The 16,523-nt window shown below is 40.8% G+C and overlaps 1 protein-coding gene across 1 annotated transcript in view; it reads left to right on the top strand.

Moving 5' to 3' along the window:
* LOC103016126 (peroxisomal multifunctional enzyme type 2-like) overlaps positions 1-16,523 on the top strand; it is an 83,472-nt gene that overhangs the window by 27,817 nt on the left and 39,132 nt on the right. Inside the window, exons 14-16 of the mRNA XM_057540378.1 lie at positions 4,355-4,426; positions 7,309-7,412; positions 11,665-11,730. Coding sequence (XP_057396361.1) covers positions 4,355-4,426; positions 7,309-7,412; positions 11,665-11,730 — 242 coding nt within the window. The remainder of the gene's footprint in view (positions 1-4,354; positions 4,427-7,308; positions 7,413-11,664; positions 11,731-16,523) is intronic.

Here is a 16,523-nt window from a genome sequence, read left to right as displayed (position 1 = left end):
TATGATATGTCTTGGTGCAGGTCTGTTTGGATTCATCTTGTTTGGGACCCTCTGTGTTTCTTGTACCTGGCTATCTGTTTCCTTCTTCAGACTTGGGAAATTTTCAGCCATAATTTCATTATATATATTTTTACCCCCTTCTCCCTTTCTTCTCCTTCTGGGATCCCTATAATGGAAAGTTGGTATGCATGATGTTACCCCAAAGATCCTTTAAAATGTTCTCATCTTTGTTCTTTTTGCTGTTCTGATTGGGTGATTTCCATTTTCTATCTTCCAGATCACTTATGTGTTCTTCTGTATCACCTAGTGTGCTGTTAATTCCTTTTAGTGTGTTTTTCTTTTCAGTTGTTGTATTCTTCAGTTCTGATTGGTTCTTTTTAGAATTTTCTAGCTCCTTGTTAAAACTCTCACTGTATTCAGCTATTCTTTTCCATAATTCAGTTAGCATTCTTATTACTAATGCTTTGAATTCTTTATCTGGTAAATTGTTTATTTCTATTTCATTAGTTGTTTTTTTCAGGAGTTTTCTCTTGCTCTTTCAGTGGAAACAGATTCCTCTGTCTTTTCATTTTGCTTATCTATTTCTTTATCTATTGAAATTTGGTGAAATAGTTACCTATGGTGGTCTTGAAGGGGTGTTCTTTTGTGGGCATGTCCCTATACAGTCTGCATGTGCCCAGTGGCATTGATGGGAGAGCTGGATTTGATGTGAGCACAACTTATGTCTTTTCTCAAGGTGTGCTGGCAGCTGTCATCTTAGTAGGGGGTGGGGCTGGAGATGGAGGGGTAGGGCCAAGCCAGATGTTAGGTAGAGCTTCCCCTCTGCTTAGTGGCTGTTACCCCACTATTTGGTGCGGGGGCAGGTCCCAAGTTGCTGGAGCAGAAGCCCTGAGGGTCGGGTCTGAGCTGGCTAAGTTTCCTTTAAGTGTGTGCTTCCCCCCCACCCCAGCACTGGCACCCTTACTCCAGAGGGGAGCAGTGGTGGAGCAAGAGGGGCGGGTGTGGAGCATGGTGACGGTCAGTGACGGTCGGAGCATGGTTTTGTTTTGTTTGTTTGTTTGTTTTAACATCTTTATTGGAGTATAATTGCTTTACAATGGTGTGTTAGTTTCTGCTTTATAACAAAGTGAATCAGTTATACATATACATATGTTCCCATATCTCTTCCCTCTTGCATCTCCCTCCCTCCCACCCTCCCTATCCCACCTCTCCAGGTGGTCACAAAACACAGAGCTGATCTCCCTGTGCTATGCGGTTACTTCCCACTAGCTATGTATTTTACGTTCGGTAGTGTATATATGTCCATGCCACTCTCTCACTTTGTCACATCTTACCCTTCCCCCTCCCCATATCCTCAAGTCCATTCTCTAGTAGGTCTGTGTCTTTATTCCCGTCTTGCCACTAGGTTCTTCATGACCCTTTTTTTTTCCCCCTTAGATTCCATATATATGTGTTAGCATACAGTATTTGTTTTTCTCTTTCTGACTTACTTCACTCTGTGTGACAGACTCTAACTCCATCCACCTCACTACAAATAACTCCATTTCGTTTCTTTTTATGGCTGAGTAATATTCCCGGAGCATGGGTTTCGTTTGGCATGGCCACCATCAGAGATCTGGGGCCCCTGTGCAGCCACCAGTAATGGCTGCCCCCTCGCTGCTCAGTTGCCACGTAGGGTTTGAACCTCCTCAGTGTCTCATGGCTGAGCCTTTTCCTCAATCATGGCAGCCCAGAGTGTGAAGCTGCGACACGAGGCACATGGTGCTGGCGTGTTCTCTCAGCTCAGGCTGGGGACCAGGGCAGTCGTAGGAAACCAGTCAGCTACCCAAGTGGTTTCAGTCTGCCCTCTCTGCCCTGCCTCAGGGGCACGTAAGTGTTCACGTGCTCCCGTAGTCCAGGCTTCCCACAGCCCTCCTGTTAATCCCACTGGCCCTCCAACCAGCCAAGGGGACTCGTGTTCCCCTTGTTGGACACCAGGGCTGGGGCGCCCAATGTGTGGCTTGAACTGCTCACTCCCCAGGGAAGGTCTCTTCCCGTGTAATCTCCTTTTTCCTCTGAGTCCCCTCTCAGGGACACAGGTCCTGACCTGATCGCTTTTCTTCCCTTTCTACCCAATTACCAGTGGGTCTTTCTTATAGTCTTGGTTGTACAGGTCTTTCTGTTAGTCTGCACTTAGTTTTCGGTGAGAATTGTTCCACATGTAGATGTATTTTTGATGTGTTTGTTGGTGGGGAGGTGAGTTCCGTGTCCTCCTGCTCCACCGTCTCAGTTTGAGTCTTCAGTTTAGTGTTACAGCCTAAGTTTTCACACAGCCCTTTTTTTAATCTGAGGCAGTGTGCAGTGTGTGGTCAGGTGAAGAAGTTTGGCTTTTATTTTAAAGACAATAGATAACCACTGAAGGACTGAAAGGAGAGAATTATATGATCAAACATGGATTTTAGAAAGCATCAACTCTGGCTTATGTTTGTAATGCTTGGATTTTAAGGGAATGAGATAGAGAGAAGGAGATTTTCTAAGAGACTGTTGTAATAATCTAGGTTAGAGACCGTGGTTGATTGAATAGGATTGTGGGCATGGGGATGGATATAAGTGGAGAAATTATAGAGATATGTAGGGAGTGGGCTTGGTGTTTGATTGGATGTGGAGTTGATCACCTGAGGAGATCATCAGCAATTTGACAATTATTTTTTGATTACTTCCTAACTTCTAGGCTTTCTGCTAGGGTTGTGAATAAATGGAGAATGGAAACAAATCTGGACTCTGCCCTCATGGAGCATGTAACCTAGTTGGTGGGGAGGGCAGCCAGTAATCAAAAAGCCACACAAATAAATGTACACTTGCAACTATATGTGATGAACATTACAGATGAAACATACATGATACCATTCGAACTTAAAATAGAAGGATTTGGCATAATCAGGTTGGTAATCAGGTTGACTTTGGGAAAAAATAACTTCAGACGTAATAGGAGAGCATGTTTTAAAGTTGGTCAGAGTGGACGTGCAGGTACCTAGTTAGAAGTCTGTTGTGGTAGTTCAAATGAAATGATGGTAGCTTAGGCTAAGGTGGTGGTGGAGAGATGGAGAGAAGTGGGAGAAGCAGAGAGAGATTTAGGAGGTGAAAGTGACAGCAATCTAGTTATCCTTAGCGTTTCTTTTACCATCTTTCACACCCAGGCAGGTACCAAGTTCTTTGATTCTCTCCCTTCAATACATTTAGAATCCTATTTCTGTCCCCCTCACTTTGACCACCATCATCTCTCACTTTCTAAGTGTTCTCTCTGCCTCCATTCTTTTTTTTTTTTTTTTAAAGAGATTGGAGTTTATTTATTTATTTATTTTTGGCTGTGTTGGGTCTTCGTTTCTGTGCAAGGGCTTTCTCTAGTTGCGGCAAGCGGGGGCCACTCTTCATCGCGGTGCGCGGGCCTCTCACCGCCGCGGCCTCTCTTGTTGCAGAGTACAGGCTCCAGACGTGCAGGCTCAGTAATTGCGCCTCACGGGCCCAGCTGCTCCGCGGCATGTGGGATCTTCCCAGACCAGGGCTCGAACCCGTGTCCCCTGCATTAGCAGGCAGATTCTCAACCACTGCGCCACCAGGGAAGCCCTCTGCCTCCATTCTTGCTCCCTTCAGGTCTGCTCATCTCACTGCAGCCAGAATATTATTTCTAAAATGCAAGTGTATTTGTCACTTCCCTGTTAAAAACCCCAGATGGCTGTTCATAGACTTCAGGATGAAGTCAGAAACTTTTCATATAATCTAGCTTCTCCCAGTCTCTGCATACTCCAGTCTTGCCACATACTTAGACACTATTTTATGAGGCAGGGGTCATGCTGAAGTTTCTGGCTTGGCAGTTGGGTGGATAGTACCATTCATTCGTATAGGGAACAAAAGAGAAAAACAGGTTGGAGAAAAAGATTATGAGTTCACTCCCAAATAATTGTTAATCCATCAAGACATTACCAGTTAAATAATGGAACAGTCCCTAAAAGAACAGAGTAGTTAGAAAGAAACACTGTCTAACTGAAGCCCATAGAGTAGAGATTTGAGAAGGAATGGGGTAGCTGGTGTTGGCTGTATGCTTAACAAGTGTTCATTGAATGATTGAAAATTGTTACTTTTTACAACCTAATGTATCAGAATTATTGATGTTTCAAATTTGGTGACTCAGGTATTCTGATTGCTTTTAATGTTTATGATTCAACATTATATTGAAAATTATTCTAAATCATGATTTTTTAGTTTTACTGAACTTACAGTGGAAGTTATGTTAATTTCTCTCATGTCTTCATATAACTTATGGTCTTTAAAACAGTCTCCTTATTTATTTATTTATTATTTTACTTTCCATTTTTAGGAAAATTAAAATGTGAAGCAATTGTTGCTGACGTCCTGGATAAAGGATCCGGTTTAATAATGCTTATGGATGGTAACTCATTTCTAGTTCTTATAATAATATTGTTAGATTCATAGGCTTTGTATGTAACATAATACTTTATCACAGAAGTTGATTAATAAGTTTCTATTTATCTTCCAATTGTGAGAAAGCAAGATTAGTGTTCTAAAAATTCATAAGCTTTTTTAGAAAATACGGGAGGAGGGGGTGGAGTAGGTTGGGGTAGAGGTCCAGAGAGTGGGACATTTCAGGAGATTTGTAACAACATAACCAAAGCACAGAGGTGAGAAATGTGTCTGGTATAGCAAACATAGAGGAGAATTATGCTTCCTAGAGTATGTTTTTTGGCAGGAATGAATACATAGACCGCCCTCAGTTGATAATTAGGCTATGTTGTAGATACTCTTTTCTGTGTTAGCTCTTTGGAACTTCAAACGCATTTGACCCCTGAATCATTCTTATAAATGGTAGTTAGGTTCTTAACCTTGCACATTCAAACCTATTGAACTTATAATGGGGTTTAAACACCATAACCACATTTTATTTGCAGTGGAAAAAAAGATGATAGTAGTTTAATGAATGTTGAAATACTAGTAACTAAACATAAGCCAAAGATACATTGCTTAGAATTTATTTGTTTTAAAGTTTAAGAACAATAGAAATAGATAAACATTATAAAAAATTTTGGAAATAGCAGTGGAAAGTTTTTGTCTGGTATTTGGAATATAGGCTTTATCATTTTTGTTCTAAATACATAGGAGGTTATACTGAATATGTTGTTTTGGAACTTGCCTTGTTTTTACTTAATAATATATTGAGATCATTTTTAATGCTCTTAAATATTTTTCTACTACATTGTTTTTGTTAACTCATAGTTTACAAAGTAAACTATGTATTTCATCATAGACACATAGAACATGTGTCTGTTCTCTCTCTTTCCCTCTTCCTCCTTACCCCTCTTCTTTCTTTTTTAAGGTTTTGGTATTTTCTTACCATTCCAAATATTGGCTAACATTTGGCTGGAACTCTCCTGGTTTTCTTTTAGTCTTCTCACCATTCTACCAAACGTCTACCACAAAAAAGTTTTGCAGTAACCTTAGCTTTAATTTTTACTATTCTTTCTTGATCTACTCCGTTTATTTAGCTATAGCTTGGTAATGGGTAATAATGTATTAGAATTTGTAGATAAAATATAGGTGAAATTAGATATCCAATTTTCTGTGTAATAAGGATAAAAGTCTTATTTTAAATGCAAATCACCATGACTTCCCTTATTTTTTGTTATAATTATATTTTTCCTTATTATACAATTCAAAATCATATTCCTAGTTTTATAGTGCTGGTGATTTAGGTGATGCTCAAACTGTCACCAGGAAAGTAGTCAGTAGAAAGAGGGACAGCTGTCTTTCATTCATTACTTGCTTACTTATTCACTAACTTGCTCAGTCACATCGTTTGTTCATTGATTTACTAATTAATTTAATACATATTTATTAGGTGCCTTTTCTGTCCCAGTTACTATTCTAATTGCTGGGAATATGATGGTGAGCAAAAAAGCCGTGATCCTGCCCTCCTGAAGCTTATACCTTCATTCTCACTTATTTCTTCTTTTACATTCCAGGCTCTATTGAGGACTTCAGCAGAATGTTTGAAAATTTGGGAGTGTGGTTATCTGCATTTTATTTTAATTTTTAATTTTTATTGAATTATTGAATTTTAGTGGATTTACAATGTTGTGTTAAATTCTGCTGTACAGCCAAGTGATTTAGTTATATATATATACATTCTTTTTCATATTCTTTTCCATTATGGCTTATCACAGGATATTGAATATAGTTCCCTGTGCAATACAGTAGGACCTTGTTGTTTATCCATCCTATATATAATAGTTTCCATCTGCTAATCCCAAACTCCCAATCCATCCCTCCATCACCTTCCCTTCCCCTAGGCAACCACAAGTCTGTTCTCTATATCTCTGAGTCTGTTTCTGTTTCGTAGATACATTCATTTGTGTCATATTTTAGATTCCACATATAAGTGATATCATATGGTATGTGTCTGTCTCTTTCTGACTTCTCTTGGTATGATAATCTCTAGGTGCATCCATGTTGCTGCAAATGGCATTATTTCAGTCTTTTTTATGGCTGAGTAATATTCCAGTGTGTGTGTGTTTGTGTATCACATCTTCTTTATCCATTCATCTGTTGATGGACTTTTAGGTTGTTTCCATGTCTTGGCTATTGTAAATAGTGTTGCTATGAACATAGGGGTGCATGCATCTTTTTGAATTATAGTTTTGTCTGGATATATGCCTAGGAGTGGGATTGCTGGATCATATGGCAATTCTATTTTTCGTTTTTTGAGGAACCTCCATACTGTTTTCCATAGTGGCTGCACCAATTTACATTCCTACCAACAGTGTAGGAGGGTTCCCTTTTCTCCACACCCTCTCCAGCATTTGTTATTTGTAGACTTTTTAATGATGGTCATTCTGACCAGTGTGAGGTGGTACCTCGTTGTAGTTTTGATTTGCATTTCTCTAATAATTAGCGATGATGAGCATCTTTTCATGTGTGTTAGTCTGCATTTTATAGTGGAATTGTTTGAAAGGTTTGAGAAGGAGAGAATTGAAATATGAAAGGCAGTTGGGGCACTTTAAGAAGAGGTGAGATGAACTGCTGTTTCATAGTCCAGAAAGGATTTGTCAAGATCCTCTTCTCTCTGCCTTCCAGAGACTGGTAGTGAATGATTAAAATGAGTGCTCTGTATCCCAAACTTGGGTGTCTTTAAATTGCAAAGCCTTTTAGTAATTGGATTTTGTTTCTGAAACTTTTAAAAGGATTGTTGATCACATATTGGGTAACTAGTTATGTCTTTTGGTAATAACCTCTTTTTTGTTTTCATTTGCTTTTCAGTCTACTCTTATTCTGGGGAGGAACTTATATGTTATAATCAGTTCTCCATCTTTGTTGTTGGCGCTGGAGGCTTTGGTGGAAAACGGACGTCAGACAAAGCTAAGGTAGGCTATGACTTCATAAGTGAGATACATGTGTCGTTAAGGATCCTTATCTGTATTTTGAACTTACCATATATGTAATTTCATAGAGTAGGATTTCAGTAATCCACACTTCTTTGAATCAAAATGTGTTCCTTGGATTTGAAATGCTGTTTATATTTGTATATTTTAATATATAACATATGTTATATATAGAAAAGTCTGGCTGACGTAAGTGTAATGTAGCTGAGGTAACTATGGGAATATCTTTACTTTCTTATGCAAACTTTGCCTGCATCCAAAACTCTTTAGAAAAACCTAACACATACAAGTGATCCTTGTATAAATGCAAATCATCATTCATTAAATGACTTGAGCATTTCTCTTGTATAAAACAATTCTAGTTACTCTTTAGTTCTCAAATTCTATCCAAAAACATATTTTTTTCCTAAAAATATTTTGTAAATTGGATTTTACATCAATTTAACCTAGCTTTGACCTCTGCCCTCAGTTCCCAGAATAGGGCTGCACTGTCTTCCTAGGAGGAGCAGCTCACTCATTTTTCCTATTACCCCCACCCCGGCTCCCCGGCCCCAGCTTGTGTTGCAGAAGCTCAATTCCAGGTAAAAGTGGCTGAGAGTTACGGGGCTGTCTTCCTCCACCCCATCCCCACTTGTAGGGTGGAGACTGTGTTCCACCGTGGCAGGCTGAGAACACTAGGGCCCTGATAACTCTTGCCCAGCCTGCTTATAGGGTGGGGGTCCCCTGCTGCTAGAGGCAAGCTGAGAAGACCAGGAGCTCCAACCTCTGCCTAGGACTCTTCTTGTAAAGTGAGGATGTCACTTGGAGAGAAGTGGGCCACTATCCTTGCCCTCATGTCCGTGGCAGTGGTGCAGAGGTCTTGCCTGGGGGGCAAGGCAGGCTGTAATGATAGAGAGCTCTGAAGCCCTTCCCATGGAAACTGACTCATTTTGGTACCAAGTATTTGGAGGCTCAAAAGTAAGGATGGTTTCAAAAACAAGGTTACTTTAGTGATAATCAAGAGGAGGCTGGTAGCTCCATGGAAGCAGTAAACTAAACTAGTCCAACTAGAAGTTTGCCAGAGAGAACCATGGAAAGAGACAGCTAAGAAGAGTCGTCATGGGATCATAACAAGCCTCAAAGACTGGCCTCAAAGACTACACCTCCAAAAAGGCCTGACTTTAATTGGATCAGACTGTGGAACAATTTATGCCCCAGGGCACTGTTGAAAATAATAGAACAGTCATCTGGCAATTTGTGAAGCCGAACAGCTGGACAGACAGTTTAACAGAGAGATCAGGGAGAGACAGTCACAGAGCGCCCTGCTAAAACCACTGTCATCCCAGGCTGACTGTGCTCGCCCAAGGCTGTACCCTCTGAGGAGCAACATCAGAGTCTGCACACTGTGGGGGAAATATACTTAACTAAAATCGTCTAGCCAAGTCACTAAACAAATGAACAAGTTAACAATAACAACAAGCCCTGGAAGGGGAAAGGGGTCTCAGTATCCAGAGTTGCTGCAATATATTATCTAAAGTATCCAGTTATCAACAAAAAAATTACAAGATCTGAAAGAAATAAAAGAGTATGACCCATAGATAGGAAAAAAGAAAACAAAACAGAACAGGCAACAGAGATTGCTTTGGAGACGACTTAATAGGAAAAGACTTCAAAGCATTTATTGTAAATATAGTCAAAGAACTAAAGGAAACCATGCTTAAAGAAGTAAAGTGTGTAAAGAAGTAAAGTATGAGGACAATGTCTCATCAAATAGAGAAGAATTGGGGAATTCCCCGGTGGTCCAGTGGTTAGCATTCCGCACTTCCACTGCAAGGAGCATGGGTTCAGTCCCTGGTCGGAGAACTAAGATCCTGCAAGCTGCGTGGTGTGGCTCAAAAAAAAAAAAAAAAAAAGAGAAAGAATCAATAAATAGAAATTATATAAAAAAAGAACCAAATAGAAGTAGTTCTGGAACTGAAAGTACAATAACTGAAATGAAGAATTTACCAGAGGGTCTCAACAGTAGATTTGAAGTGGCAGAATTAAAATCAAAAAGCTTGAAGATCGATCAATCTATCTCTGTCTGAAGAACAGAAAGAAAAAAAGGTGAAGAAAAAGAATGAAGAGGCTCAGAGAAATGTGAAATACCATTAAGTACACCAGCTTTTACGTAATGGGCATACCAGAAAGAGAGGAGAGAGAAAGAAGCAGAAAAAATAATTGAAGGAACAATGGCATTGATGAAAAACATTGATCTCCACATCCAAGAAGCTCAACTGCTCCAGTTAGGATATAAATGCAAAGAGGAAGATCTAGACAGATGTTTCTCCAAAGAAGACATACAGATGGCCAAAAAGCACATGAAAACATGCTCAACATCACTAATTATTAGAGAAATGCAAATCAAAACTACAATGATATATCACCTCACACTGGTCAGAATGGCCATCATCAAAAAATCTACAAACAGTAAATGCTGGAGAGGGTGTGGAGAAAAGGGAACCCTTTTGCACTGTTGGTGGGAATGTAAATTGATACAGCCACTACGGAGAACAGTATGGAGGTTCCTTAAGAAATGAAAAATAGAGTTAGCATATGATCCAGCAATCCCACTACTGGGCATACATCTGGAGAAAAGCACGCACCCCAATGTTCATAGCAGCACTGTTCACAATAGCCAGGACATGGAGGCAACCTAAGTGTCCATCAGCAGAGGAATGGGGGCTTCCCTGGTGGTGCAGTGGTTAAGAATCCGCCTGCCAATTCAGGGGACACAGGTTCAAGTCCCAGGCCGGGAAGATCCCACATGCCGTGGAGTAGCTAAGCCCGTGCGGCACAACTACTGAGTCTGTGCTGTAGCACCCACGAGCCGCAACGACTGAGTCCGCGTGCTACAACTACTGAAGCCTGCGCGCCTAGAGCCTGGGCTCCACAACAAGAAAAGACACCACAATGAGAACCCTGCGCACTGCAATGAAGAGAGCCCCCGCTCACTGCAACTAGAGAAAGCCCGCACACAGCAACAAAGATCCAACACAGCCAAAAAAAATAAATAAATTTATTAAAAAATAAAAAGATTTATGCACTTAAAAAAAAAAAGAGGAATGGATAAAGATGAGTGGTACATATATACAATGGAATATTACTCAGCCATAAAGAAGAATGAAATAATGCCATTTGCAGGAACATGGATGGACCTAGAGACTGCCATACTGAGTGAAGTAAGTCAGATAAAGACAAACATCATATGATATCACTTATATGCAGAATCAGAAAAAAAAAACATACAAATGAACTTCTTTACAAAACAGAAATAGAGTCACGGATGTAGAAAACAAACTTATAGTTACCAGGGGGGAAATGGTGGGGGAGTGATAATTTGGGAGATTGGGATAGCACAGGGAACTCTACTCAATACTCTGTAAGGACCTATATGGGAAAAGAATCTAAAAAAGAGTGGAGATATAGATATAGATATAGATATAGATATGTATAACTGATTCACTTTGCTGTACACCTGAAATTAACACAACATTGTCAATCAACTATACTCCAATAAAAATTAAAAAGAAAATAAATGCAAAGAGATCCACACCCTTAGTAAAGTGCATTTAAAGATTAAATCAATATAGATGTGAATTGTTGGTCTAATTCTTACAGTTATTGTCATCTTTTGCATTGGGAAAAGAGTCTTTACCTTTTTCTCCTTTGTGGCCTAGAGAATGGATCTGGTTATATAATTCCTTTCGTTAAACAAGGTCATTTCAGGGAAATCATAATGTAGATGAAGCTAGCAGTTATGAAATTTTAAATGTCATTATGTGCTGAAAATAAAATATTAAAATAAACTTTTTATCCAGCTTGCAGATTTTGTTACAGTCAGCCCTCCATATCTGTGTGTTCTGTATCCACAGGTTTGGCATCTGCAGATTGAACCAACCGTGGATCAAAAATATTCAGAAAAAAAAAATTCCAGAAAGTTCCCAAACTATTTACACAGCATTCACATTGTATTAGGTATTATAAGTATATGGGAGGATGTGCATAGATTATATGCAAATACTACAGCGTTTTATATAAGGGATTTGAGCATCTGCAGATCATGGTATCCATGAAGGGGTCCTGGAACCAATCACCCTTGGAAACTGAGGGATGACTGTATATTGAAACATGGTTGTTTATCAAATATCAGTTTGGGTAAAGAGAATAACAATTATTTTGTTATTATTTAACGTGTAGTGTTTTTTGATCTTAGGTAGCTGTAGTCATACCTAATAGACCTCCTGATGCTGTACTTACAGATACCACCTCACTTAATCAGGTAAGAATGTATTTTTGAAAAGTGATAAAGCCACCTGACTCCTGACACTTTTTGATTGATAACTCTGATACCCTGTAATTTTGTGAGTCCAAAAGTAGTGGCTGTGTTCTTCTACGTAATAAAAATAACGGCATATTTCTGTAGTTGAAATTCGTTCTTTCTGAATTTTTACTTAGCAGTTTTTTTCTCCACTAGGTATCAAAAGAAAATGTAAAATGGCTTTTCATTAGTCAATTGAAAAAGCATCATGCTTTGTTGGCAATGGATTGCTTGCCTTAAGGAGACTGCCTAGCTTAGTAGTGAAGAATTTCATTGAAGCCTTAGAGAGCAGGATAAAATAAAAGGCAAATTTCAGTTATCCTTTCTTCTATTGGAAAAGAAAACTGAGCTACATTGCTTCGAGAGAGATTATTTTATGCTAACTTTAGTGGACAGGTACAATAAAGCATCTGAGAAGGAGTAGATGATTTAATCTCATTTGTTTGGCATAAATAATATGTTTTCTGATGGAGGAGTTAAAATGCCCTGTCAGTTAACAAATTCTGTAAGCATGCAAAGATTTATCTAAGAAGCAAAAGGTGACCATAAAGTTGAGAAAAGCAACTTTGTTTTTGAGAGACCTGACGATTCTTCCCTAAGATGGCCAGAATCCTAACCATGCAAATATAGAGCAGAATATGTAAAGCTCTGAAGTTATGCTGTGAATAAGCAGGTGATGACAGCACATTATTTGTAAAATTCACTTATTTTTTGATACTAATTTTGATATACTTGATATGAGAACTTCTGCAGGATTTATGTGTGCTGGCAAATAGGAATATAATTTCATGAGCCAGAAAGAATTAAGTTTGGAACATATTAATTGTATTTTTTTATATACTATATAATTGGGTGATAGAACAATACTTTCTACCTCAGATTAGTTTTTGCCTTTAATTGTTCTTCCCATCCCTATTTCTTATCAGTTTCTTAAGAGAGCACTCATATTTATGTTTAATTAAAGCTTCATAGTGAAATTAATTTTATTAGCACACTAAAGAACAGAAGACTTCATGGTTTCATGGTTCAGAAAACCCAGAAATGCTCCATTATTATTCTTGTGTTACTGAAATAATAAAATATATCTGCTGTAGATAAGAAAAGCTGAATAGTTTCCATGGCTTGAATTTCTTTATACAGTAAGCAGAAAGATTTTCTTGTTTCCTTTTTTCAGATGAATAGAACTTTTTGTTAGCTTTTAGCAGACTTGAGTATTTTGCTGTGTGACAAAGGACAGTTTATAAGTTAACAAATCTTTTTTGTATAAATAATGGGCACCCATCATTTGACAGAGGTTCCTGACCATTTGTATCATATGGTCACTCGAGAATATGATAAAAACTACCGACTGTTTCTTCAAAAACATTTTGCATAAAACTTTGCATAAATTTCAGGGGATTTGTGGGCTGTTTTAAATTGGATCTGTGCTATAGGAGATACAAATCAAGTAGAAGAAGTGTGATCTATTGACAAGGAACTGAAAGGACACTTAGATATAAGGCGTAGATGTCTTCATTTCTAGGGCACCTATTCTAAGCAACGAATGATTAAATACAAGGCTTTGAATTATAGAGTAAGTGCTGTAGACATTCTGAGATGGGCTACTCATTAGAGAATGACATACAGAAGAGTTTGGTAGGAAAGATGGGACTTCTGAACTAAAATGGTGTATAGATCTTCTGTCTTGCCAGGGGTATAAGGCTTGCAGTATGGCCTGGAAGGGGATAAGAACTTAGTAATGATAGCAGAAAAGAGCATGATGTATGTACAAGGAGTAAGAATTAGAGCATTCACACCGGAGAGTGGTGGGAGATGATTGTGGACGAACAGACCTTTAAGGAGAAGTGGAAATGGAACAGATTATGTTGTTATAGCATAAACTTTGTGCCAGGTATTTAAATTAAATAAGTAACTTTTCAATCAGTAGGGAAACTGGCAACCATAGCTCTACCAATATCACTTCTGGAATATTTTGTTTTTCATGTCTTTAGGAAAATTTCTTCATCTTCAAACTGGTATCTATTACAAGTATACTTCATGGTTTTTCATAATTAATAAAGAGAAAATTCTTCCCCAATAATCTAGAAAGACCAAAGAATAAATAGGTAACAGGTGTCAGGCTTTGTATTTGAGGAGAATGAAAACAAGTATCTTTAGTTTCCCTAGATACATATCTCCTACTACTTATTCTAACAATTAGGACCTTAGCTACCATCATTGTTAAATAAAGTTAATCTTTGGAATATTGCTTATACTATCCATTAAAATATAATTCTTTATTATATTACCATGTGCATTGTAAGTACTTTTAAAATTTTGTTTTGAAACAATGATTTATTATTTTGCGTGACTCTGGGTCGCCTGGGTGGTCCTTGTGCTACAAACGGTGTTGGCTGTCAATCATGTGGCTGTTCTCAGATGGCGGCTGGGTGGGGCAGGAAAGTCCCGGATGGCTCTTTCACAAGTGCAGGGTCTTAGTGCTCCCTGTTGGCTGGCGTGCCTCTAATCTCCACCCGGCTTCTTCTCTGGGTGGGGTCTCATCTTCCAGGGCCTTTCTCTGTGGCCCTCATGGGGATTTCTATTTCAATTTCTGGAGCTGTTTCCTGTTTAGCTTCCTCCTTTTCAGTACGTCTGCATTCCAGCTGCCCATTCTCCCAGAACTCTGATCTTTATCTCTTTAACTCTTTGAGACTGTTTTGCTATGTTTCGGTTTCCCTTTTTGCACTGCAGTCTAGAAAGTGCTGTCAGGCAGAGCGCTGTGGCCATTGTAGAGTCCATCTTGTTTGTTTCTTTTCTGTCAAGAATCATAATCCTGTCCTGCCTACTGTCCAATGTCTAAGAACGGTATCTCCCTCGCCCACTTAAAAAAATTTTTTTTTTCCTAATTGTTTACAGTGGAAGAGTAAGTTCATTCCACTTATTCCATCTAGGCCGGAAGTGGAAGTCCTATACCTTTTTATATGCCCATAGTGCCCAATTTTCTCATTTATTACTATTTGTTTTCTCAGTTTTTATTGCTGTGCTTTGTTTCCTACTTGTTTCTAACAATTAAAGAGCCTATTTTATTTTCTTGTTTCTCTTTCCCTTACAGTTCCCATTTTGGGGAATGCATTAATTTTACTTTTTCAGAACAATTTAACATTTATATATTATTCTTCCCTCTTCCCCACCTTTGTTTTAGTCTTAGATTTGCAATCGAATATATATTAATCATTTTGCCAAAGGTTCTCCCATATCTCCTGGTTGGATAAAGCTCCTCCTGTGGTAGGTTCCCCAAGAAGGCCTCGTGTATAGTATTCCTTTGGTTCCTATGTATTTATTTATTAAATAAATTTATTGGAGGGGGAGAGAAGATGGCGGAAGAGTAAGACGCGGAGATCACATTCCTTCCCACAGATACAGTAGAAATACACCTACACGTGGAACTGCTCCTACAGAACACCCACTGAACGCTGGCAGAAAACGTCCGACCTCCAAAAAGGCAAGAAACTCCCCCCGTACTTGGGTAGGGCAAAAGAAAAAAGAAATAACAGAGACAAAAGAATAGGGACGGCACCTGCACCAGTGGGAGGGAGCCGTGAAGGAGGAAAGGTTTCCACGCACTAGGAGCCCCTTCGCGGGCGGAGATTGCGGGGGGCGGAGGGGGGAAGCTTCAGAGCCACGGAGGAGAGCGCAGCCACAGAGGTGCGGAGGGCAAAGCGGAGAGGTTCCCGCACAGAGGCTCGGCGCCGAGCAGCACTCACCAGCCCGAGAGGCTTGTCTGCTTAGCCGCCGGGGCGGGCGGGGCTGGGAGCTGAGGCTCGGGCTTCGGTCGGATAGCAGGGAGAGGACTGGGACTGGCAGCGTGAACACAGCCTGAAGGGGTTAGCGCACCACAGCTAGCCGGGAGGGAGTCCGGGGAAAAAGTCTGCAGCTGCCGAAGAGGCAAGAGACTTTTTCTTGCCTCTTTGTTTCGCGGCGGGCAAGGAGAGGGGATTCAGAGCGCCGCCTAAACGAACTCCAGAGAAGGGCGCGAGCCGCGGCTATCAGCGCGGATCCCACAGCAACAGGGGCGCAGAGGGAAAATCGGAGAGACTCCCACACAGGGGCTCGGCGCCGAGCGGCGCTCACCAGCCCGAGAGGCTTGTCTGCTCCCCCGCCGGGGCGGGCGGGGCTGGGAGCTGAGGCTCGGGCTGCGGTCGGATCGCAGGGAGAGGACTGGGGCTGGCGGCGTGAACACAGCCTGAAGGGTTTAGTGCACCACAGCTAGCCGGGAGGGAGCCCGGGAAAAAGTCTGCAGCTGCCGAAGAGGCAAGAGACTTTTTCTTGCCTCTTTGTTTCGTGGCACGCAAGGAGAGGGGATTCAGAGCGCCGCCTAAACGAACTCCAGAGAAGGGCGCGAGCCGCGGCGATCAGCGCGGACCCCAGAGACGGGCGTGAGCCGCAGTTATCAGCGCGGACCCCAGAGACGGGCATAAGACGCTAAGGCTGCTGCTGCCGCCACCAAGAAGCCTGTGTGCGAGCACAGGTCACTCTCCACACCGCCCCTCCCGGGAGCCGATGCAGCCCACCACGGCCAGGCTCCCATGATCCGGGGACAACTTCCCCGGGAGAACGCACGGTGCGTCTCAGGCTGCTGCAACGTCACGCCGGCCTCTGCCACATCCGTACCCCTCCCTCCCCCCGGCCTGAGTGAGCCAGAGCCCCCGAAGCAGCTGCTCCTTTAACCCCGTCCTGTCTGGGTGGGGAACAGACGCCCTCAGGCGACCTACACG

The sequence above is a fragment of the Balaenoptera acutorostrata genome, chromosome 2 (genome assembly GCF_949987535.1).
Source record: "Balaenoptera acutorostrata chromosome 2, mBalAcu1.1, whole genome shotgun sequence".
NCBI lineage: Eukaryota > Metazoa > Chordata > Mammalia > Artiodactyla > Balaenopteridae > Balaenoptera > Balaenoptera acutorostrata.
This window is presented reverse-complemented; position numbering and strand designations above follow the sequence as displayed.